The 25110-nt window shown below is 46.7% G+C and overlaps 2 protein-coding genes across 5 annotated transcripts; both read left to right on the top strand.

Annotated features, from left to right (window-relative positions):
• The first annotated feature begins 103 nt into the window (after positions 1 to 103).
• PASK (PAS domain containing serine/threonine kinase) lies at positions 104 to 20791 on the top strand. Of its 4 annotated transcripts, XR_011698773.1 has the most exons (18): positions 104 to 225; positions 2097 to 2303; positions 3312 to 3547; positions 5069 to 5239; positions 6535 to 6675; positions 7228 to 7362; positions 8355 to 8642; positions 9128 to 9227; positions 10730 to 10904; positions 12301 to 13178; positions 13831 to 14012; positions 14474 to 14641; positions 15726 to 15851; positions 16455 to 16589; positions 18022 to 18221; positions 19436 to 19569; positions 19796 to 20048; positions 20761 to 20791. XR_011698773.1 is itself a non-coding variant. In XM_071566688.1 (17 exons), exons 2-17 carry the CDS (start codon positions 2132 to 2134, stop codon positions 19957 to 19959), a joined length of 3405 nt encoding a protein of 1134 aa, XP_071422789.1. In that variant the 5' UTR covers positions 104 to 225; positions 2097 to 2131; the 3' UTR covers positions 19960 to 20248. The 4 variants fall into 4 exon arrangements, 3 of the variants coding, with proteins under 3 accessions (XP_071422789.1, XP_071422790.1, XP_071422791.1); XM_071566688.1 differs by lacking the exon at positions 20761 to 20791 and having other exon boundaries at positions 19796 to 20248; XM_071566689.1 differs by lacking the exons at positions 19796 to 20048; positions 20761 to 20791 and having other exon boundaries at positions 18022 to 18240; positions 19436 to 19486.
• Positions 20792 to 22461: 1670 nt separating this feature from the next.
• On the top strand, positions 22462 to 24839 carry MTERF4 (mitochondrial transcription termination factor 4). The gene is made up of 3 exons (XM_071566006.1): positions 22462 to 22814; positions 24066 to 24250; positions 24330 to 24839. The coding sequence occupies exons 1-3, from the start codon at positions 22490 to 22492 to the stop codon at positions 24684 to 24686; spliced, it is 867 nt and encodes a 288-aa protein (XP_071422107.1). The 5' UTR covers positions 22462 to 22489; the 3' UTR covers positions 24687 to 24839.
• The last annotated feature ends 271 nt before the right edge of the window (positions 24840 to 25110 follow it).

A 25110-nucleotide genomic window follows, 5' to 3' on the forward strand; every position in this document is an offset into this window, starting at 1 on the left:
GCTGCCCGCTGGGTACCGCCCCTCGCGCGCAGGCGCACAGCCGCGCCCCGCTGCCTGCTGGGAGTTGTAGTTCTCCGCGGGAGGGGCGGGACGCGCGCAAGGACCCGCTCGCTCCGCACAGCGCCTCGGGCCGGGCGCGTTTGGTGCTCCTGCCTATAAATCCTTCGGGGATCGCTGTCACCTCGCGGAGGGATCTCCCACCCGCGGCAGGAGCTCCCGGAGCAGGTTGGCCGTGCTGCTGCTTCGTGCGGGCAGCGCGGGGCCCGGCCCGGCGTGAGGCGACGGCGGGGAAAGGGAACCGGGGCGGGAGCCACGAATCGCCTTTGGATTTTCCCGCGCTGACATTCCATTGGCTGCGCTCCCTGCCGCTCTCACGGCGCCCGTGCTGATTGGGTGGTGTGGCCGCGATGTCCCGCCCCCCACACCGTGGCGGGGCAGGCCCGGCCTGGCCTGGGCCGGTCCCCGCTCATTGCTCCGGGTGGGCCCGGGCATTGCTCATTGCTCTGGGTGGGCCCGGTCCCCGCTCCGGCTGGGCCCGGGCATTGCTCATTGCTCCGGGTGGGCCCGGTCCCCGCTCCGGGTGGGCCCGGGCATTGCTCATTGCTCCGGGTGGGCCCGGTCCCCGCTCCGGGTGGGCCCGGGCATTGCTCATTGCTCCGGGTGGGCCCGGTCCCCGCTCCCGGTGGGCCCGGGCATTGCTCATTGCTCCCGGTGGGCCCGGTCCCCGCTCCCGGTGGGCCCGGACATTGCTCATTGCTCCGGGTGGGCCCGGTCCCCGCTCTGGGTGGGCCTCCGGGGATCCCTCTGGGTGGATGGGTGGGAGGGGGGTCGTGCAACTCTTGCTTCTTCAACACTTGGAATGACTTCCCAAACTGCCAAAACTTTTGCTTTGAAAACCCTGGGGTTAATAGTTGTTTTGTGATTAGGTGACAAAAAATCAAAGAGTTGGAGGGTTGAAAAGCAATTTGAGGGTCATCGGGTGTTAGGAGAAGGGAGTAGAAGTGTGGGGAAAAGTGTTGAGATAAGGATTGATACAGGGACCCTTCAAGAAAATGGATTTTATCCCTTCTCCATAAAATCATATTGTCTTTACTAATTTTAATCAGACCTGTACTAACTTTGTATTTTATATAATTTTTTATTTTTGCTTGTACACAAGTTTGTCAGTTCTCTTAACCATGCAAAGCTTTAGACAAAGGAATTTAACCCTGTAGCTGTGGGATGAACTTTAAGAAATAAACCAAAAACCCTGTTTGGATTAGAGGCTGAGCTGTAAGAAATAAATCAGAAAACCTGTCTGGATTAGAGGCCTGAAGCTGTAACATGATTTAGTTAAAAGGAAATTCAGAGCTGCAGAGGTAAGAGCAGCCCATTAGAGCTGTTAAGAGGCACCCAAAATATCCTGCTTAACTTTGGGGAGGAGTTACCAGTTGTAACTTTAAAACTCACCCAGAATATCCTGCTTAACTTTGGGGAGGGGCTTTCACCTGTAACTAAGTATGTAAAACTGGAAACACAAAAGTCTCATTGAACTTGTCTTTGGTGGGGTTACCCAGCACTGAATAAAAGGAAGGATTTTGTTCTATTCTATTGGATTTGATTGTTTCTTAATTCAGGATTAATGGGATGCCTAACAGTGATGGGCTCATGCATTGATTGAATAAGCTCAGGTTTGTGGTCAGCTTCAGGAAGTGAGTTTGTGGTGGTGATGGTTTTATTAGAGGGGGAGTTAGTGGAGGGAAATAAAAGGTTTGGTTGTAGAATAAGAAATGGGGAGAGGGTGCTGGGTGGGTGCTCAGCAGGTCTGATGTGCAGGGGACATCCTGTGGGTCACAGGGAAGCTACACCACGTGGGCAGGGGGGTAACTCAGTACAGTCACCACACAGACCAAACACTGATGCCTCAGAGGGGTTTTTATTCTTGATTTTTAAAATTTTTATAGATTTCTTGAAGTAGTTATAGTGAATGTAGATTTTAATGTACCAGTAGAAGTAACCTCAGAGTTGGTGTGTTGCTGCCCCTTACAGGGCTGTGTCTTGGGTTCAACGACGACGTTTCTGCGAGGCTGACACAGTTTCCTCTGTTTCTGTTGCAGCTCCCTGGGCGGGGCGTGGCAACCAGAGCCTGATCATGGCAGCCAAGGCTTGTGGTGCCTCTGAGGGTGGCCTTCTGCCTTCAGCAGCAGGTTTAGCCCTTCCTTGCTTGAATGGTTCTGATAAGCTGAGCAGATCCTACCCCTGGAGCAGCAAAAGCAGGAAAAGTCGTCTCTCTGGACTCTGCCGGCTTCGAGCACCCCTGTCTGGTGAGCACAGTTTGTGAGATTGGGCTCCCATGAAGCTTTCAGACAGTTTCAGACCTTCCTCCTCCCCTTCCCCAAACCTAGAGATGACAGCTATGAGTGTCTGCCAGGATGTACTTGCTCAATAAGCACCTGAGCCATGGATTGCTGCAGGCTGGGAGAGTTTACAGAGTTACTGCAAAGGTGCTCTGAACTTGTACTTGTTCCTGGTGCTTTTGGACCACCTTGCCATCTTGTATAATTATCTAAACCACACAAGGTTTCCAAATGAGGAGAAAGATGTTGTTATACTGGATTCTGTCAGGAGGGAAAGAACTTTGCAGTGTGTCCAGGTACAGGTCTCCTTGTTTTATCATGGTATGTTCACTGCATAATCACAGAAATGTCCTGGTGATGAGTTTTCCATAATGCTTCTTCCAGTACTGCTAAACCTTCAAAGCTTCACACGGATTGGGGGTTGAGTGGTGGTGTTTGGCTGCTGATGCCCCTTCTCAAAGAAGTGGTTTTTATAAGCAGAACCTTTGAAAATTTTAGTACAATCACTGGTGCAGCTTAAAACATTGATGTGGACACAGGTATTTCAGTGAACAGCTAATTAACTGGCTTCTGACCAGTGTTTAATAAGGGCTTCAGCACTTTCTTCTGTTATTTATTTGATAAAAGTTTCATTTTTAATCTGAAAGATTTCAATACATTTTAAAATCTGCTAAGTGAAAAATGGTAGTTAAATAGTCTGGTTGAAACCTGTGGAAGTTGGCAGGTGTTTTTTTAGCCTGTAGACTGATTTTACATGTTCCAGTGGCTGGGATTCCAAAAAATACATTTATTAGAATTGTGTCTGGGTTTCTTTTGGTTTCTCTAATTTTATTTGCTTGTAGTTTCTTCAAAATCTACACATATGTGTTTTGGGATTACTTGACAGTTGCTTCAGCTGACAATAATTTTTTTTATAAATTCCTCTGGCACTCCTGGACTGTCACAGCTACATTGCTGATCCTTCTCTTTTCACAGGGGAGAAATGGAGCTCCTACTGTTTGTCATCACTGACAGCTCATAACATTTGCACCAGCAAAGCTGGTGACTCGTGGGCTCGGTGGGACTCTGCCTCTCTTTCTGCTTCCATTGGAAGTTGTGCTCCTTGCTCCTTTTTGCACCCCCCTGCTGTGGGGGAGTTCAGCCAGCCCCTCCCAGCTGCTGCTCACCACCCAAACAAAGCCATCTTCACCGTGGATGCCAGCACGACAGAGGTGAGCAGCGAGGCTGGGGAAGGGACTGGAGCACAAGTGCTGTGGGGAGAGGCTGAGGGAGCTGGGGGTGTTCAGCCTGGAGAAGAGGAGGCTCAGAGGTGACCTCAGCACTGTCTGGAACTCCCTGAAGGGAAGTTCTGGCCAGGTGGGGGTTGGTCTCTTCTCCCAGGCACTCAGCAATAGGACAAGGGGGCACGATGGGCTCAAGCTCTGCCAGGGGAAATTGAAGTTGGAGAGCAGAAAAAACTCTTTGCAGAGAGAGTGCTCAGGCATTGGAATGGGCTGCCCAGAGAGGGGGTGGATTCCCCATCCCTGTAGGTTTTTCACCTGAGCTTGGCCGTGGCACTGAGTGCCATGATGTGGTAAAGGGACTGGAGTTGGACCAAGGGTTGGACTTGATGATCTGAGGTCTTTTCCAACCCAATCCATTCTATGGTTCCATGAGTTGCAGGAGTACCTGCTGCACTGAGCTCTCTGCAACTGGTGCAGGTTGTATGACATCAGACAGGCTAAAATTACTGTCATTCTGATGTGAAGCTGCAGGTAATCAAAGTGTCATGGAGGCATTTCATAGTCTGCTCCAGCTCAGTGGTTTTCTAAGGCTGGCAATGGGTTTATTTCCATTGCACAGGTTGTAGTTAGCAAAATATAGAAGATAATGGCAGAGGCCTGAATGTCTTGAGCCTTCTTTCAAACAGCTCAGGGAGTGGGTTCCCCATTCCTGGGAGTGTTCAAGGTTGGACAGGGCTTGGAGTAACTTGTTCTAGAGGAAGATGTCCCTGCCCATAGCAGGGGAGTGGAACTGGATGGTCTTTAAGGTCCCTTCCAACCCAAATTATTCTGTGATTCTATAAGAATTACACTTGTGAAGTGGCATGAGGGAAGAAAGGAAAAGCAGAATGTGCTTCAAGCCTCCTCTCTGTAAAGTACCAACCCTGGGCTGTGTTTGTGGTGCCACAAGGTCCCTTTATCTGCCCCAGTAAACATGCCTTTTATGTTTGGAGGGAAAGCATTTGTGTTTCTGTCCTGAAAGGAATATAAAATTGAGTCCTGACAGCTGTGAAGATCTGTGCCACTTTTTAGCTTGGACTGACAGTTAAGTTTTACCTGAATTAAAGGCATTTAGTCCTGGTTTGCTCTGTGAGCACAGGCTCAAGTGTGCTGGTGACTGGCATGATCCCTGCACACCTCAGAGTCTGAATATGATTTTGTGGCTTTGCTTCCAGACACAGCCTTGTAGTTTTATCTCCATGAATGTGATTATTTACAGTTAAAAGAAAGCAGGAAAGCTGAATGGAAAACAATGTCTCAAAACCTCCTAACCACAAATATATGTGGGCAAGGGATGTCCTAGCATAAGAAGCTTAATGAACTCAGAATTCTAAAGAACCACTCAGTATTCACCAAGAGGAAGGGATATTATAAGACATTAAAGCAGCAACCTGGGAACGTGATGGTCTATTAACAAAACTTGCAGCTTTAATTCTTTGTTCTGGTTTGGTTTTTTCTGTTTTTTCCTAGATCTTAGTGGCTAATGACAGAGCCTGCAAGCTGCTTGGGTGCAGTAGTCAGGAACTCATTGGTCAAAAGCTGTCCCACTTCATATCCAAATCCAGTCCTGAGGTGTGGGAAGCTGTGGGGGAGGAACACTTAGAAACTTCTGGATGTTCATCAGTGGTTTCAGGAACTGTGGTATGTGAAATGTTCCAGAAAATATTCCCCATGGTATAGAGTGGTTTTGTAGCCTTTGGTTTGGGATTTTTTTTTCACATTCTCAATATAATTTCCTGACATATTTTGTGGGCATTTGGCAATTATGTCGTTTGTAGGACTGTTTAGTTTAAAAGTTTGCAGATGTGGGGATTCAAAGGGCAAAAGGTTGTTTGGGAGGCACCCATGAGAACTTGGCAGCTGCCAACACATGTAGTCAGCATAACTTGACCAAGTCAGAACTTAAAGGACATTAGATTGGAAAAAAAAATTAATATAATTTCTTAACATGAAAAAAGCCTATTATGGAAAAGTTCCCAATTGTCTGGTCCTTAAAAGTATGTTATAAATTATCTTAAATTGCCTTGTGGATATTATAAAATTGCAAGCCAGTGAAATCCTGTGAAATATCTGTGCTGAAACACCATAGTTTGTGCAAAACAGTAGAATGGATATTTTTTCTAGAATGGGAGTGTTTATTAGAGAACTGCATGAGAAATGTCTGGAAATTATTTCCTTTTGCTACTGCTGTGAGCTGTCAGTAGAAAATCTTTGGAAAATGAGCTCATATTCTTCCTCTTGTGTTATTTTTTTACTAAAATTGTCAGTATCTTAGAGCTTCATCTTCTTGAATCCTCACCTGGATACTGGGGGAAAGAAAAAGTGTAAGTTTGATTCAGTGAAACCCAAGATTAAAATTAAATGTCTGATAAAGGTATTAATTCTAAGCCATTCCAAGTACTTTATAGGAGTCACTGTGTAATTCAAAAACCCATTCTGTCAAGATCACATAACAGGCTTGATATGAACCTTGCAGACTCTAAGGTAAATAAACATTTTCTGATCTGAGAAGAACCTCCTCTCATAAGGAGTTAAACTACTGGTTTTTGCATCTCAAATTAAGAACTGTTACTAATATGGAGTGTTGATTAGCACCATTGGACATCCTGAGAGGCATCTCTGAGAGGCACCTCTCACTGAATGCACGATGTTAGAGTGGCTCATTTATTATGCTGAAGGAAATGCCTTTAGGGCTTCCTCAGGCTGGGAGAGACACAAGTAACAACATTTTGTGTATGGTCAGTGATTTATTTCAGACGTTTTCATCTCTATATTTAAACTGTGTTTCTTCTTATAAATTAATAGTAAGTAGCCAAGGTTCTTCTAGCAATGACAGGGAGATATCTTGCCTCAATATCTTACTCTTCTTTGGAATTTTTGCTTAAGTAACGACACTCTCAGTAAGTGTTGTCTCCATCTCTCATTCCTGTGGAAAGGTGGATGTTATAGGACACCTCAACAAGAGGATCCCTGTCTCCATCTGGCAGAGGCAAATAAGAAGCAAGGATGGCAAGTGTTGTGTGGTTGTGCTGGAACCAGTGGAAAGACTTTCAGCTTCTGTTTGCTTCAGGGTTGATGTGAGTGTTTTCCTATCAAATGACATTGCAATTTGTGAGAGTTTGTGTGAGTCAAACATATCTGAAAGGCACCAGGCACAGATTTCTGTTTGTGAACGTGGATTCTGTCCATAGCAGTGCCTGAAAGTGGGATTGTGCATGCAGGACCTGTGCATGGATCTCCCATGGGGCTCACCTTGATGTGTTTAACAACCCACATAAAAATAACTGTCTCTCCTCCAGGGGCATCTTACACTTGAAGTGTCAGTTTGGCAAGGGGTTGGTTATTTGTGGCATGAATGCTCTTGTGAAGGAATCAGCTTGCTGAGGAGCAGTTCTGTGAGGAGTGCTGGGCTCCCCTGCCTCTCCCCCAGGCACAGGGCAGGCTCCCTGCACAGTGATGTCAGAGCTTTGCATTATGCTGTGTGTGCTTTTACTGAGTGAGTTGTGTCCACCAAGGGACTGCAGAATGAAATTTCCTTCCATTGCTTAAATATTTGCAGAAACCATCGTCAAAGCATTGAGTGTCTAAAATGCTAAAATTTTAACAGTCCTGTAAATGTTCTTCCCAAGGGAGAGATTACATCATGTGACCTCCATTTTGCCCATCTCCATGGCTACCCAACATTGGAAGAATTAGTTGGGCTCCACATAAAGGACCTGATTCCTTCTGTGCAGATCCCCCCTCTAGGCAAGAAAATCCCAAAGGTACAGTACAAGCATCAACCTCACCCTTCCATAGCCTTCCCTTTTGGAACACATGTGCATAACTCCTTACATAACAGAAAAAACCCTTTCAGAGGGAAGCCTAATTCCCTTGGAAAAGGGTGTGCTGCTTATTTGTGGAGCTGCTGTCTGAAAATCTCCTAACTAGGAATGACACCAAGCCCTGACCTCTCACTGTGGAATCTGTCCCGGTGAAAGACCTTTCTCCAGTACTGGCTTTCTAAGACACCCTGCTGTCTGTCAGCTCTCTCAGGTTCCTTTGAATTCTTTAGTCTGTTTTAATCATGTCTGTCTGAGGAGTGACAGAGTACCCAAATCTTGCAAATGCCATAGAAATGGGCAGCTAGGGAGTTGAAAGAGGCCTTCTTATGAATGCCTATTTCATTCCCTGAAGGGAAGTTCTGTCCAGGTGGGGGTTGGTCTCTTCTCCCAGGCACTCAGCAATAGGACAAGGGGGCACGATGGGCTCAAGCTCTGCCAGGGGAAATTGAAGTTGGAGAGCAGAAAAAACTTCTTTGCAGAGAGAGTGCTCAGGCATTGGAATGGGCTGCCCAGAGAGGGGGTGGATTCCCCATCCCTGGAGGTTTTTCAGCTGGGATGGGCCATGGCACTGAGTGCCATGATCTGGTAAAGGGACTGGAGTTGGACCAAGGGTTGGACTCGATGATCTCGGAGGTCTTTTCCAACCCAATCCATTCTATGATTCTATGATTTTGCTGAAAAGCTGCAGTATGGACTGGTCTTCATCATTATGACATTTATAGAGGAGTTCAACACTGGGTTCCAAATCCTTAGAAAACCAGATATTGTTAACTTTGATATTCATGGGTTTGGTTAGTTTTTATTTTCCCTCTCTTTTTTCCTAAGAATTCCTGTGTAATTTTATATGAATACTGAAATAAACCAAACCCATTTGATTAGTTAGAGGTTTTCTGTTGGAGTTTTGTTTGGTTGTTTCTTTTGTTTTAATTTAGAACCTCAGGATCCAGCGGGCTGTAGGCCGATCCAGAGACGGGAACGTGTTTCCTCTCAGTTTAAAGCTGCAAGTCAGCCTCCTGGAGGAGGGCCAAGGAAGGGTGCAGAAGGATGGGATTCTGCAGACAGAAGGCTCTCCCCCAGGCTATCAGTACTCTGCTACAGTTGTGGTTTTCTCCACCATCAGTGGTCTTATTACTGTTCAGTCAGATGGAATCATCTGTGGCATCAACGATAGTTTTGCTTTAACACTCTTTGGCTACGAGAAGAAAGAACTGTTGGGAAAGGTAAGATAAGAGGCTTCAGCCCTCCCAAAAGGCTGCTTTGTCTGGCAGGGTATCCACTGGAAATCTGAAATTGTCTTTTACACTCCTTGTTGTCTGTGACAAAACCTCTGTGCTCAGTAGGTGAGGTGGAGGATCACAGAGAGATCACAGACTATTCAGAGTTGGAAGGGACCCACAAGGATCATCGAGTCCAACTCTTAAGTCAATGGCCCACATAGGGGATTGAACCCATGACCTTGGCATTACACAACCAAGTTTTAACCAACTGAGGATGATACAGCATCAATCCCGTGCTGTAATTGCCAGGATTTGCAGTGCTGGGGATTTCCACATCAAACAGCACAGTTCTGTATTCTTCATTATTCATGTGGATCACTTTTGCCTGGCTATCCATGAGAGTCAGGTTCACAAACCTAGATTGTTAGCATTTGCCCCCATCCTGTGAGAGCTGGCTTAGCTTTATGAGGCTTTGTTCTTTGTTTTAGAACATTACATTCCTGATCCCTGGTTTCTATAACAACATGGAGAGAAGCAGTGACTGTTCTTTGCCTTTGCCTCCACTGGATGACTACCCAGGGACAGAGGGTGAGTGTCTCTTTGCAGGTGTTCCTGCCTGCCACACAGCTGGCTCTGGCTGCTGTAACTGAGGGAAAATGAGCAGAGACAAGAGGTCCACCTGCAAACATGGGAACATTCTTCATAAAAGCAATGTCCCTTCATGCAGTTTTTAAATTGCATTTCCACTCTAACCTCAGGTAAAGGGAATTATTCACCTAAGATTGTGCTTTTCTCTTTGTTGCCAGGAAGATGAAACTGAATATCCAAGTTGGCAGTTACACTGTCAATAGAGAATGTTTTATATTTAAACAAGCACTTCCCCTCCCTCCCCTGCCAGGATCCTTCCTTACTTTAAGATGTGTGAAATACAGCTTTTGTGACTGAGCAGAGCTCTCAATGCTTAAAATCAATATTTTAAGGGAAAAATCTAATATTCTTCTGAATTGGCTTGTGTTGCTTGCTATTATTCAATGTTATGTTGCTGTGGTGTTTCAGTTAGGGAGACATCACATATTCTTCTGATGTGGTTTGCTGCATTTATGAAGAATTTATCAAAATTTTACCTCTCTGAATACAACAGGAATATACAGAAGCAAAGAAGCCTCATGTTTCCAAGTCTGTCTGTCCACATAGCTCAGCCCAATACAGAGAACACAAGCCAGTGCATGCTTTTATCTCTATCACAAGAGATATCTTCTGCTGGTTTTGTCTCCTGTTGGTTTTTTCCCCATTGTCTTTTTCTCTTTGCTTAGAAATGCACATCTGCATTGAAACCAACACACCCCATTGGAAGTTTGTAGACACTGTACAGTTTCTTAGATGATTCTTTGATGAAGTGATGCCCCTAATGTAGGAGTAATTCTGTTTTTCAGTGAGGAAGCATTGTTGGCATTCAGCCTTCACAAATGGAAGGATTGTTCTAAATTTAAATCTCACTGCTCCTTGCCTTCTTCTGCAGCAACAATACTTGGTTTGCTTCATCCTCCAAACTTGTTTTCTCTTCTGATCTGTTGTCACTGGAAGACAAAAGAATTTTGTGTCCTGTTCTTTGAAATATATTCAATGGTGTGTTTTTTAATTTTACAGCTTCAGTGAGTTTTATAAATCCTTTTCATTTTATGTGTTTGGGATGGACAGTATGTGTGTGGTTTGGATTTTTTGGGTTTTTTGCTGTTGCTATTTGTATGATTATTTTAATTCCAGTCTCTATATGTTACTGGCCTTTTTTGAGGTCTCTAAACTTCAATTCAAGTAACTAACCCATGATACCAAAACCTGTCCAAGAGCTTTGATAGAAAGCAACAGTAGTGAGCCCTAAAATGTGTAGATTCCTGCACATGATGATTTCTAAAACTGGAGTAGAGTGGAATGCTCATTTTTGGACTGTTTTGCCTTAACCAAGCCTTTTATATGCAATTCTTCAAGGAAAAGACAGAAAAGGCAGTCCCAAGTTTATTTTTAATCTCCAGTCTTTGAAGCCTAAACATAAAAGGTTAAGTTGTTATGGTTTTGTTTCCTCTTTGGTACAGACAACAGCTTCTTGTCTGCATCTTTAGCACAGCTTCTGTCACAAGATGAAGAGCAGAAATTGGAACCAAGACACAAAGATGAGAAATTAATACATGGCAAGAATAAACAGAAGAATGGGACCGATTTCTTTGCTCCACCCTCACCTCCTAAAGTGGCATCCACCCCCACTAACAGGTAGGCATTTCATGGACTGCATATTCCCTTGGGAAAATGAAGGGCTGTGGTGGCAGTCATCAGCAAAAGCTGTTTTTTTCACCAGTGTGATGTCTGTGGGAAGGTGTAACAAGGGCCTTCCATGTTCTGCTGCCTTTAGAATCCGAGTGCTGTGTGCAAGACAGGCTGAGCTTTGCCTACCTTAGATTTTTATTTTGATCTGCATAATCCACCACTGTAAAGTTAATTCCAGCTCTAAATGCTTCACCCAGACTAGGGAAGGTAATTAAGCTCTGCCTTTACTAGATCATAAACAATGTTTATCTCCTTCCAGCTGGTGTTACATTGAAACCAGATTATCTGGAGTGGATTTTAAATGTTACTCCTTCTGGTGCTCAGTGTAACTGTCAGGGCACCATTAAAACAGGATACTGTGCTACTGGAGTCCAGCCATTGTTGTTGTACCTTGTCAGGCCTTTTTCCTGTTACAAGGTTAGAAGTCCTATAGGAGTAAATATATGATGCTCATGGTTTACTGTAAGTCAAATTTTAATTTAATCCACATTAACAATCCTAACCCTCAGAAAGTGTTTAGTGGTTTTTTTAAGGTACAGGCTTTTTAAGTTATTTTAAGATACAGACTATTTTAAGATATAGACTGTTATAGCAGAGTTCTTGCTGGTTTTTAAAGAGACTGACAAGTCTCATTGTTTGTGCCCTCCTTTGTTTATGTCTCTTGTATCATACTTAGATTGTAAGTGCTCTACTTCATTGTTTTCCTACACTGCTTTTTCACTAATGGAAATGTTTGCAAAATACCTTGTGCAATACCTTGGGCTTCAGTGAACCCTGGTTAAACTGATGGATGGGGACATCCATTTCCTGTTGGACAGACAGGAGATCTCCTGTTCTCAGAACTGGGAGTATCCTGACACGTGTGTTGGCTTTGGGATGATTTTATGATTCTTTGGGATGATTCTATGATCTTCTTGTGATGGTAAATGATCTATATTTAGAAATTAAGCTAGAGAAGAAAGTTATTGATAGGGAAAGTGTGCCATTTGAGTGTACCTGCTCTTCTTTGGAAAATTGGTTAGGAATTTGGATGTCTGCACCAACAGCTTTCTGCCTTTGCAGTCATTTCAACTTAAAACAATTGATGCAGGTTTTAAATAGTGCCCATAGCAACAGAAGAGTGGGTTGTACACAATAGGACAGTTTTCTCATTCTTTTGTTATCGTGATGTTGCTGATAACTCTGAATCTTTGCAGTGAGGACAGCCTTGCTCACTGATGGGCTGTCAGCCCACCTGGGAGCCTGATCCCAAAACCTGGCTGGACACAATTAGAGCAGTGTAGAACAGTGGAAGCTGCAGGATCAAATAATTCTCAAAAGATGTTCTCTGATTGCCTGTTAGTTCTAGGCTAGAAGACATTCTAAATACCTCATCCTGTGGCCCAGTGAAGCTGCCTCCTGCTGTTACCTGTGACTCACCTGGCACACCCACAGTGGATGAGCCATGGCCTGGGACAGCACTGAGCTGCAGACAAGACTTTCAGAGCCACGTGGTTACAGGTCCTGTGTCAAAAACAAACTCGGTGTGTGATGCAGAGCATTCCAGCCCTGAGCACATTGTTGTTGAAAAGTGCCTACCAAGTGATGCTTCAGTCTCCTTTGCATGTGAAAAAAGTACTGTCTGTGATGCTTGTTCAGGAAATAAAATGGATCCCAGTGCTTCTGCACCAGGAATTGCCACCACCTCTGAAGATAGTAAAGAATTGGACACTGGACTGAATTGTATTTGCACTGGTCTTGAGGTGCTGGGTCTGAATCCTTGTGTCAAGGGGAGCTCAGACAAGTCTTTGGGGATTGCTGCAGCTCTGGCAGGGGCATTCTCTGATGGCGTGGACTCCAGTGTGCTCACTGAGACAAACAGCACCTTTTCTGCTGGTCAAGGAAAGCAGCTACTGAGTGGTGTTGCCACAGAAGCTGATTCTGGGTGGCTGCCCTCCAAAAGGCATTTACAAAACTCTGAAGAATCCTGCAAAGCATTTCCTGAGAAACCTGAAACTCTTGCAGAGACTGTGGGGCACAAGGCCAGCAGAAATTCCCTGCAAAGCAAAGGTGGGCCTGAAGGACACTGTCAGTTGCACAGGCAGCAAAATATGGAGATAAAAGTAACATCGACCCCGGTGAGAGGAGAAGGAAGGCTGAGTCCAGCAGCTCCTTTGACCTGGGAGATTCTGGAAGGCAGCTATGCTGGGAATTGCTGTCACAGAGATGGTTCACAATTCAGTAAGTTAAACCTTCTCCCCTTCCCAAAACTTACCAGAGGGCTCTTTTTCACTCGCATTTTTGCAGAAGGCAGACAGTTCTGGTTGGAAGCTCACAGTGGAGAGGAAGGAAGAAGCCTTTTGAGAGAAAATTGATATTTAAGTCTATTCAGAGGGTGTTAGAAAAGGAGGTGGTATAAAACACAAAGTTATTAAGAAATTAATCCCTACTGAAGAGTCAGAAATATTCTTAAAACACAGCTAAAAAGTTTGAACCTGGTAACTTTTTTTTCTGAACAGAAAATACAAACTCCACTGTAAAACTGAAACTTGCATTTAAATTGTGTAACGGAATTTGTTTATTTTCATTCCTTCATCTGCATTCACTGGCTTGTTTTACAAAATCCCAATTTTTTTAAAGTAGAATAACTATGCAAAATGAATAATCACAACTGGACACTGAAAAAAAGTTTCTGCTGGAGGTGGGAACTGTGGAACTGACAGTTTTAGAATTGCCAAATGCTGGTGTCAGCCCCTCTGATGATTCTTTACTGAGCAGGTGTTCCCCAAATAAATAGTTCTTTGTTAAGAACTCAGAATTTTGCCCTGAAAGGTCTGTGGTTTTGATAAACACTAAAGCTACATTCTACCACTTTAATTTCCTGTTCCTGCAGGTGTACTCTTTGAGGTGAAATGTGCAGAGCTGCAGAACCCCACTCTACTTTTTTGTGTCTGGGTGGTGAAAGACCTTTCACAGAGCCCAAAAGAAGCTGCAGAAAAGACTCAGCTTTTGCTCTCCAGCCTGGCAAGCTCTGCCCAGTCTGTTGCTGATCTTTCTACAAACAGTCTTGGAGAAGTAAAAACTACCTTTGAATGTTGAGCATTTCTCTCATTGTTTGACTGTTAAGCTGAAGATAAAGTCAAAAAGCTTTTGAAATCAGTGCCATGAGGGCGGGTGGGGTGGATATCGCTCTTTCTGTTTCCCTACTTTTATGTAAAACTAAAAGTTTCAAGTTGCTATTTTGTAACACTTCTGGTGCATGGCTTAGTGTAGTAACCCTTCCAGCCTGAACGATGCAGTTCCAAACTACAGGAGACTCCAAGGAGCTGCTGTGCATGGAAATGTACTGCAAATCAGACCTGTAATTAACTTGTATGGGGATGGTTGTGTCAACGAACAGTTCTTGCTATCAGAACAAAAGATTTCTCCTTTTAGCTATTCTTGCAGATGTGTATGTTCTTTTCAGTATTTATTCATTTTATAAACATGATTGCTTGCTTTTCTCTTGCTACTGTAACCTCTGTATATGTACCTAGGCCATTGGATCAACTTCACTTTTCAATAATTCCCGAAGAGCTGAAGAGCTTGAAGGATTAAGAGCATGTGAGGGAGAATATGCAAAAAATTACAGCACTCTCAGTCTTATTGGCAAAGGTGCTTTTGGCTTTGTCTGGACTGCCAGGGGCAAGAAAGATCACCAGGAGGTGAAGTATTTCTTTTAGCTCTATTGCAGTAATTATTCGGGATGAAAACTGAAAGGTTGGAGTGTTCATGTTCTGTCAACACTCACAGTTAAAAGCTTCTGTTCAGTAGTTTGGGGTTTGATTTGGTTTAAAAAGAAAGGGAAGGGAAGTTCTGGCCAGGTGGGGGTTGGTCTCTTCTCCCAGGCACTCAGCAACAGGACAAGGGGGCACGATGGGCTCAAGCTCTGTCAGGGGAAATTGAAATTGGAGAGCAGAAAAAAATTCTTTGCAGAGAGAGTGCTCAGGCATTGGAATGGGCTGCCCAGAGAGGGGGTGGATTCCCCATCCCTGGAGGTTTTTCAACTGAGCTTGGCCGTGACACTGAGTGCCATGATCTGGTAAAGGGACTGGAGTTGGACCAAGGGTTGGACTTGATGATCTTGGAGGTCTTTTCCAACCCAATCCATTCTGTGAAATCTGAAAAAGCAGACCTCATGGAAACAGGACAGCAAAACATTTCCATTGATGTATGAATGTGAGACAACAGGTGTCTAACAAGCTAATGAACTAATGAATGTAGCTAATTGAACCTGTTTAAAGAAGTTGACATTAAGCTTAACAGAATTACAGGTTTTAGTCTTCTGTGACGAAAGGAAATGGCAAACCACAAAGTCTTTATCATGCCATGACTCAGGAATATGGAGTATAGATGTTGAGGTCATGAGATGACCCTCTTTATCAGGAGAGGTATTTTGGGTGCTGAGAGACAAGCTCATGTTGGTCTGCATGGATGTTAAGTGCTCATTTCCTTCCACTGTACCCCTGTGCCAGAAGCCACCACTGCTGTAACTGGTTGATAAGACAGCTGGCCTGTCAGAGCCTTGGGAATTCAGAGCAGCAATCAATATGTACATTTATGTGCATCTTTTGCCTTCTAGGACTAAATTAGTTTCAAGATGCTTAAAGATATTATTATAACTATTCACATTGGGTTACCTCCATCCCTCTGGTAATATGAGTCACTAATTGATTCCTTGGAAATTAACTTACCTGACACTCAAAGCCACGCTTTTGCAGGTGATGCTGAATGCTGTTGTCTGTGTAGGTTGTCGTAAAGTTCATCTGGAAGGAGAGGGTGCTGGAGGACTGCTGGGTAGATGATCCTGGTCTGGGCAGGGTCACCCAAGAAATTGCCATCCTGCTGAAGCTGCAGCACCCCAATATCATTAAGGTACAGTGACTTGGAGTGAATGCAGTTTGAACTGCATGGGATGGTTCCTTTGAGTACTGGGTGTCTCAAGTTCCTCTTCAGGAATGAATTATCCCATATAGAATCTGCCCTTTCAGGAAAGAAAGGAACCTATTTATCCTGCTTTGTTTAGGAGGGTGTTTCACAGCAGACTATTGCTTGCTGCCCACACCTTTACCCCCAAACTGATCTGAAGATGTGACTGTTAACAGAAAAAAAGCCTGTATGCTATTTCAAGATGATAATATGCATATCTGGGAAGAGTGATGTCACTTTTGAACATGTAAATAATCTGTTCAATAAATAATCTGGATTCATGTCTTGATTCATCTTCTTTGGTTTGGGCTTGTTGGTTTTGGTTTAGGCATTTGTTTTTCTTTTCTTCAGAAAGAGAATTCCTCTTAGGTTTAATTCTGCTCTCACTCTTAATTCTATACTCTTCAAGAAACATTTGTGCTCAGTGAAATGAGACTTCAAAGATTATAATACACATCAGTTAAACCTCCAAGAGGAGAGCTGTGGGGTTTTTTTAAAAAAGGCAGTTTGATTATGAAGCACATGATTAAACAAGTCTGTTATTTATAGGTGCTGGATGTATTTGAAAATGAATGCTTTTTCCAGCTGGTGATGGAGAAGCATGGCTCTGGTCTGGACCTCTTCACATTCATTGATAATCAGCCCAACTTGGATGAGCCATTAGCCAGTTACATATTCAGACAGGTGAGAGCACAAATGCTGGATGCAGGTAAGATTTGGTTAATAAAAAAACCAGGACCCTGTTTCACCTCATTCTGGCTAATCAGCTGGTGTGCTGAATGGGAGTCATCGTGTTCAATGCCTGCAGAACCTTCCTCGTTGGTCTGTAGGACTGATTGAAAACCTTGACTGCAGAAACCATGTTAAAGTTTCCTTAGAAACAGAGGAACCTTTGCAGGACCTTTCTGCGTGTGAGGGTTTCCAGGGGAGCTGTGGCCCCTCAGCTGTGACTGGGGCAGCACACAGGCCCTGTCAATGGGGTGCCAAGCGTGTGTCAGTCACATTTCCTCTGAGGGAGGAAGAAAGCCCACAGAAGCTGCTCCAAGCTTCACAAAAGGACACGTTTTCACTTAGTTCAGTGCTTTGTTTAGATTGGTTACAGGGGTAAAAGGGCCCTGCTTTTTAAATCAAGAAATTCTCCTGGATTTTAAAGTGGTGTAATGCAAAGTAACTCAGGGTAGTTTCCTGTGAGTCAGCAGCTTGCCCAAGAGATGAATTCAGAGCTGAATTTTGCTTTGTTCAGTGAGGTAACTGCAGCAGCAGTACCCAGGTAATTCCCCCTTGTCAGTTCTGGAGTAAATTCCTTGCTCTGTGGTATGCAGGAATAGCCCTGCATGTGCCAACCCCCACCACATCCCTGCTGTGCCCACCCTCCCCTCACCGGGGGTGTTGGTTGAAGTGGCAGCCAGAGGGATGTCCCTTTAGCCTTGTGATGCATCAGCCCTTTCTCTAACCCAGCCTGCAGTCTGTAGGGCTGCCTTGTTCCCTCAGATCTGTACTGCAGTTCTCTGCAGAGGATTATAAATAGAAGCTTTTCTCCCCCAGCCATCTGCTTTTCTTGTTAAATGCATTGTAGGGATCACGAATGTATTCTGACGATATCCTTAATTATGGCATTAATGCATGAATTGTGCAGGAAGAAGAATGGAATTTAGGAGTGATTATGTTATTTGTACCAAACTTCACTCTTAAATGCTTTGTCATCCTGCAGTATGGGAAGTGCACAGAAAGAAATATCCTTCTGGAGAAACCAAAAGACCCTCCAAACAAAGCTGGGATAAAAGCAGAGTAACCTGCAGGATTGTAGCAGTGAGCTCTGATGCTTCTCACCAAAAGAACTATCATACCATGACTGCAGCATCCCCTCCTCCTGCACATTTGTGAGAGGAAAGCAAGCAAAGGCTTTTCTAAGTGTCTCCCCCAAAAACATTGCAGCAGCCACTGCAGCAATGCTGTCAGGTGGGCCTGGGGTCATTTCCAGTTACCATAATTAGGATGTGAATCTTGTTTAGATAGTATCAAAACAAGCCAAAATGTGACTCTTGGGTACTGTGATGCCATGTTGATTATCCAGGACATCTCTATGTATTAACCTAGTTCTTTGCTCCTCTTTCAGCTTGTTTCAGCTGTTGGGTATCTCCACTGTAGGAACATCCTTCACAGAGATATCAAGGATGAAAACATTGTCATTGCTGAAGATTTCACAATTAAATTAGTGGACTTTGGTTCAGCTGCCTACCTGGAACCTGGGAAATTGTTTTATACCTTCTGTGGGACAATTGAATACTGCTCTCCAGAAGTGCTGTCTGGCAAACCGTATGTCACCCTCTGAAAAGTAATTTATTGCCATCACACCAAACCCCCATGTGTGCAGGGCTAGAACAGAGAAGCCAAGCTGCTGTGCCATTGGAACTCTGCTAGAGTATCTAACCAGGGGAAACTGTAGCAAGACTGAAGGCACTGCAGTGACAGAAATAACTTGTGGAAGTTTGAGTGCATACAAAGTAGGGCACTGTGGTGACAGAAATTAGTTGTAAAAGCTTGAATGTGTACAAAGTTGTTTCTAAGGCTGTTGTCAGCCTTTCTCTACCAATAGCTGCTCTTTTAGAGAGGTGGTGAAAGCAAGTATTGCTGTCAATAGCACTTGCTCCTTGTGCGTCTGTGCCTTGTATTCTCCCACTCTCATCCTGTCTGTTCTCTCTTTTCCTACGTGCTTCCCTGTACTTGAATTTTTGCAGATTAATCCTTGTTCACCTCCCCCTTTATTTTTGTGCTCCTTGGGACTCAAGGATTCTTCCCTTGCAACTTCTCTTGCTGCTTTTCTGGAAGTGCTGTCTGAATCTTGGCTGTCTCTTCCCTTCTTTCCCTCTCCAAGTGCTCTCCACCTGGCAGCTGTCAGTCCTGTACCTGCTCCATGAGGAGGCCTCCCATTCAGAGGGTAATTGTATTTGTATCCATCTTGCTCCTCTGTTTCCATCAGTCCTTCAGACAGCTCCTCATAACAGGGTGGGGGGAAGAAACAATTACAGGAGGAGAGGAAACTCCCACTGGGAATGAGACAGAATGTGAAACAAGCAACTTTGCCCTGGGAGTTCTCCCCGTTACTCTGTGAAGAAACTGTTGTGTTTTCTCAGAGGGAATTTAGATAGTTAATAGTTATTTCTAAATAACTTTTGTTTTAAAAGGGCTGAGAGGATATGTTTGCTCTTCCAGTTAAATATTTACTTTTGTCTTATGGTGAAGAAGGTGGAGGGATAAGTTCTCTTGTCAACACTTTGTGTGTGGAAGTTGGTGCATGTTACACACACCCCTCAACAGAAACTGGTTTGCCTTTCTGTGGTGGTTTTATTTCATGAAGAATGATAATGCAGACTCCTCAAACATAATGAGAACCTGCTTAGAGTTCTCACAAACTTCCTATGGTAAAATAAAAATTGGAAACAAGGGCTGTCAACTTCCTTTTTTCTTTTTACTTTCTTTTGCAGATAAATACTTGCAATCTGAGTTTAAGCAAACTTATCTCTGCACAGGTACCACGGCCCCGAGCTGGAGATGTGGTCACTTGGCATCACCCTTTACACCTTGGTGCTTGGGGAGAATCCCTTCTGTGAGTTGGAGGAGGCCCTGGCAGCCATCCTGTGTCCTCCTCGCCCCGTGTCAGAAGGTGAGCTCTTCCCATTTACTTCTTGAGAAAGTATAAGCAGTGTTTTTTCACCAGAAATAGAGGAGAAGACTGAAAAGATGCTCCCCAATGTGCTCTGATGATTTTAAAAGCTGCTCAGTGTAGCAGAATTTGGGGGATTTGTTATCTTTTTGAATTTAAACCATATCTCATATTCCCAGGCTGCCGAAAATCCAGCCTGAGCCCTCTCTCTGCTGTCTCTGCCCAGGTCTGATGGATCTCATGGCTGGGCTCCTGCACCCCGTCCCGGAGCAGCGCATGACTCTGGCTGTGCTCGCAGAGGCTCCGTGGCTGCGGCAGCCTGTCAACCTGGCTGATTACACCTGGGAAGAGGTGTACAGCTCTGCTGAGCCAGCTCACACCTTGTTCTGAAACCTTCTGCCATGATTCATAGAAGCCTGAACTGTGTTAGCAGCATAGTTGCCATCAGGAGGTCACCTGCTGATCCCCACGTGTGCCAGGTTTGTTATTGTTCTCACCCAGGACATGCTTCAGAGCTGTGAGGTGAAGATTTTTATGTTGTTCAAATTGTCCATCACTTGGAGTATATATTTATTGTCTGGTTTTACTTTTTACATGTAGTTTATGTATCTTTTTGAAAAGTGAATGAATAAATGAATGGTAACACCTCTGGGTGTTTTCTGGAGTATGTGTGCACAAAGGGGCCTTAAAAACAGACCTTTAATTGTGTGATTTGGGGGTGGGGGCTGGGGTGGGTGGTGTCTTTTTATGTTTGAGTCCTCTGTCTGCCTAAGAAAATAGTCCTTTATTTTGATGAGACAAAGATGTTGGAAAGAAAAAACAGATTCAATAAATAGAATTTGATTGAGACATGGGTAACAGGAACATTTCAGGGTTGTTAGAAACAGAATTAGGATTTTGCTGAAGTAACTGTGAGAGAATAGGGGGATGGGGTAGTTAAGTTTCCAACCATTATTCGCGCCTTAGAAGGGGGATGGAGAGTCTTGGGCAGGCAGATCCCAATTCCCAGCCAATAGGAAGAGAGGGCAAGGACCTTTCAGCTGGAAAAGGTCTAAAAAGTTGTGTTTCTTTTTGTTCCGGGTCTGTCTGACACACCCGATTCAGCTGAATTTGTTAAATAAAAGTTTCGTTTTGCTTTGACGACTTTGTCCCCTCTAAATTTCATTGGTAAAATGTGAGCATTTCTCACAGGGTGCAGCCCAGGGTTAGACTGCTTGGGAGGAAGTTCTGCCGGCTGACAGCAGCTCTGTGGAGAAGCAACACCACTCAGCTTAAAACCACGTAAACTACTAAAGATTAGCTCTGAATCCAGCACTGGACTCTCTGCTACCTCCATCCGAACTCATAACTGGTACTCTGTTCTGTTGCACCACAGCTGCTCCTGGGGCCGGGGTCGCCTCTGCAGGTCCTTGGCAGTGGCTGATGCCAAAATTTTCGGTAAATCCCGAACGATAAAGAACTGCTCAAAGGGGTTTGCTCTGTTAAGCAGCAGGTATTTGTTTATTCACGCTAGCGGGGAGGGGGGGGAAGTGAGGGGTTAGCAATGCATCACCCACTCCTAGTCCCATGCTGGGTCAGCTTACACATTTTATGCTTTACTACACATGTAAAGCAATGGACTAAGGAAGGTAATACATATGCATAAAGCAAGAGGGACTTTTAATACATATGCATAAGGTAAGCGAGAGCTCTTCATACATATGCACATGGGCGTAACTGGGGCGGTGCTTTGAACTGCGCCTGCGCAGTGCTTGGTTTGAGTAGGGCTATCGCTTTTCTTCGGCCTCACGGTGTGGTCTTTCAGGGGCTCTTCCTCGCTTAAACTTTTAACCTTTCTGCTGTATGCATGCTCTGTTGCATTGTTTTCCTTTAGAATGCCTCTAGTTTGTTTTATCAGTTCTCTACCTGCTTTAGCTGAATTCTGATTGGATAACCTTGAATTAAGTTCTATTTTAGCTTCTCTGTAAAGAATTTTTTTTCTGATATCCAACTTAAATTTCCCCTGGCAGAGCTTCATAGAATCATAGAATCAGTTGGGTTGGAAAAGCCCTCCGAGATCATAAAGTCCAACCCTTGGTCCAACTCCAGTCCCTTTACCAGATCATGGCACTCAGTGCCACGGCCAAGCTCAGTTGAAAAACCTCCAGGGATGGGGAATCCACCCCCTCTCTGGGCAGCCCATTCCAATGCCTGAGCACTCTCTCTGCAAAGAATTTCTTTCTGCTCTCCAACTTCATTTTCCCCTGGCAGAGCTTGAGCCCATCATGCCCCCTTGTCCTATTGCTGAGTGCCTGGGAGAAGAGACCAAGCCCCACCTGGACAGAACTTCCCTTCAGGCAGTTCCAGACAGTGCTGAGGTCACCTCTGAGCCTCCTCTTCTCCAGGCTGAACACCCCCAGCTCCCTCAGCCTCTCCCCACAGCACTTGTGCTCCAGTCCCTTCTCCAGCCTCGTTGCTCTTCTCTGGCCCCACTCCAGCCCCTCAATCTCTTGCCTCAACTGAGGGGCCCAGAACTGAACACAACACTCAAGGTGTGGCCTCCCCAAGGCAGAGTCCAGGGGAAGGGTCACTGCCCTGGGCCTGCTGGCCACGCTAGTTTGGATCCAGGCCAGGATCCCCTTGGCCTTCTTGGCCACCTGGGCACACTGTTGGCTCCTGTTGAGCTTCCTGTCAATTAGTCCGCCCAGCTCACTTTCTGCCTGGCTGCTTTCCAGCCATTCTGTCCTCAGCCTGTAGCGCTGGTTCCCAACGCCCCGCTCCTCCTCGTTCTGGCAGCCCTGCCCGCGGTGGCACCGCGGCAGGGGCGGAGCAGCGGCGGGGCTGTTCCAGATCCCTTACGGACAGCCCCGCCGCTGCTCCGCCTCTGCCGCGGTGCCCACGAGGGGGGCCGGGACAGCCCCGCGGCTGCTCCGCCTCTGCCATGGCGGCGGTGCAGCTGCTGCTGCGCGGGGCAGTGCGGGCGGTGTGTCCGCCGCTCCCCGCCGTGCCCCGGCCGTGCCCGCGCCGCGGCTGCGGGGAAGCAGCAACGCTCCGGGACATGGGCTTCAACCCGGAGCAGACCCAGCGGCTCCTGGCGCTGCAGCCACGGCTCGGCCTGGAGGCGGCGGCGGCGCAGCTGCTGCTGCTGGGGCTGAGCTCCGAGGCTGCGGTATCGCTGCTGGAGCGGAGTCCGGCGGTGCTGCGGCTGCCCGCGGAGCGGCTGCGGGAACGCGCCGAGCATCTGCGGCGCCTGGGGCTGGACGGAGGTAGGGCGGGGAGGATGGGAAGCATACCTGAAACAAAGACAAAATAATACCCTGTATCAAAAATCGCGGCTAGAAGGCCCAGGGAAGTGATCCTTCCCCTGTACTCTGTGCTGGTGAGGCCACACCTTGAGTGTTGTGTTCAGTTCTGGGGCCCTCAGGTCAGGAAAGAGATTGAGGGGCTGGAGTGAGGCCAGAGAAGTGCAACGAGGCTGGAGAAGGGACTGGAGCACAAGTGCTGTGGGGAGAGGCTGAGGGAGCTGGGGGTGTTTAGCCTGGTGAAGAGGAGGCTCAGAGGTGACCTCAGCACTGTCTGGAACTCCCTGAAGGGAAATTCTGGCCAGCTGGGGGTTGGTCTCTTCTCCCAGGCACTCAGCAATAGGACAAGGGGGCACGATGGGCTCAAGCTCTGCCAGGGGTGCCACATCCAGTCTCACCTTAAACACCTCCAGGGATGGAGAATCCACCCTCTCTCTGGGCAAGCCATTTCCGTGCCTGATTACTCTCTCTGTAAAGAACTTCTTCCTGATATCCAACCTAAACCTCCCCTGGCAGAGCTTAAGCCCATGCCCTCTTGTCCTACTGTTGGTTGCCTGAGAGAAGAGACCAACCCCCACCAATAAAATGGTGCTTTACTATCAATATCTAGATTTTCTTTAAATCACACTGGGGACTCAGCGCGGTTTGGCCGGCCCACTGAGCCGGTGTGTGCCCACAGGTCAGCTGCAGCGGGCACTGAGCAGCTGCCCTAGTGTGTGCCCGCAGGCACTGAGCCAGTGTGTGCCCACAGGTTGCCTGCTGCGGGGACGGAGCCGGTGTGTGCCCACAGGTTGCCTGCAGCAGGCACTGACCCGGTGTGTGCCTGCAGGTCAGCTGCAGCAGGCACTGAGCCGCTGCCCCGGTGTGTGCCTGCAGGTCTGCTGCACCAGGCACTGAGCCGCTGACCCAGTGTGTGCCCACAGGTCAGCTGCAGCAGGCACTGACCCGGTGTGTGCCCACAGGTCAGCTGCAGCAGGCACTGAGCCTCTGCCCCGGTGTGTGCCCGCAGGGCTGCAGCAGGCACTGAGCCACTACCCCGGTGTGTGCCCGCAGGTCGGCTGCGGCGGGCACTGAGCCGCTACCCCGGTGTGTGCCCGCAGGTCGGCTGCGGCAGGCACTGACCCGGTGTGTGCCCACAGTCGGCTGCGGCGGGCACTGCCCCGGTGTGTGCCCACAGTCGGCTGCGGCGGGCACTGACCCGGTGTGTGCCCGCAGGTCGGCTGCAGCGGGCACTGCGCCGCTGCCCCGAGATCTTCACCGTGCCCCGGAAGAGGCTGCAGGCGGCGGTGCGGCTGCTACGGGAGCGCTGCCTTTTCACGGCCGAGCAGCTGCAGGAGGTGCTGGAGACCTGCCCCGCCGTCCTGCTGGAGGAGCCCAGCAACATCCATCATCACTTCCAGGTGAGGAGCGGCATCCCCCTCCCTGCCGCAGCCTGCCAAGGGCGTGGGGCTGTGCCTGACTCCCCTGTCGCGCTCGCAGTACGCTTACTTCAGAATGGGCGTCCGGCAGAAGGAGATGGTGAAGGCTCGACTCTTCCAAATGCCCTTCACCGAGCTCCGGAACCGGCACATCTTCCTGGAGCGCCGCGGGCTCTACGAGACCCCACACAAAAAGCAGACGCAAACCAGTAACCCAAAACTAAAGGACATCCTTCAGCTCCCAGAGAAGGACTTCCTGGCCAGCTTGGCCTGCTCTGACCCAGAGGAGTATGAGGTCTTCAAGAAGCTGCTGGCTCGGGAGGAGGAGGAAGAGGGGGAGGAGGAGGAAGAGGATGCACTATATGCAGAGGAAGATGATGATTTGGACAGTGAAAGAAGTAAAACAGCCCCAGAGTGAGGGCTCCAAGGTGCCTGAGCCCTCCCATGCTGGTACACTCCCCCACCCCACTGCACCATGGGTGCTCTGGCCTCCCGCTCCACATCAGCACAAGCTGTGGTGGCTGTAGGACCCTCTGTGTGGGGCACCAATAAATCTCATCTGTCAAATACACCACCACTCATTCTTCCTCACTGACCATTCATAGAATCATAGAATGAACTGGGTTGGAAGAGAGCTCTGAGGTCAAGTCCAACCCTTGATCCAACCCCACTGTGATCACCAGATCATGGCACTCAATGCCACATCCAGTCTCATCTTAAACACCTCCAGGGACAGTGAATCCACCACCTCTCTGAGCAGGCCACTCCAATGCCTGATTACTCTCTCTGTAAAGAAATTCCTTCAGAGACCTGAACAGCTGCATCCTTCTTGGAGGGTTCTG

This window comes from Pithys albifrons, chromosome 11, assembly GCF_047495875.1.
Source record: "Pithys albifrons albifrons isolate INPA30051 chromosome 11, PitAlb_v1, whole genome shotgun sequence".
In the NCBI taxonomy this organism is placed as follows: Eukaryota; Metazoa; Chordata; class Aves; order Passeriformes; family Thamnophilidae; genus Pithys; species Pithys albifrons.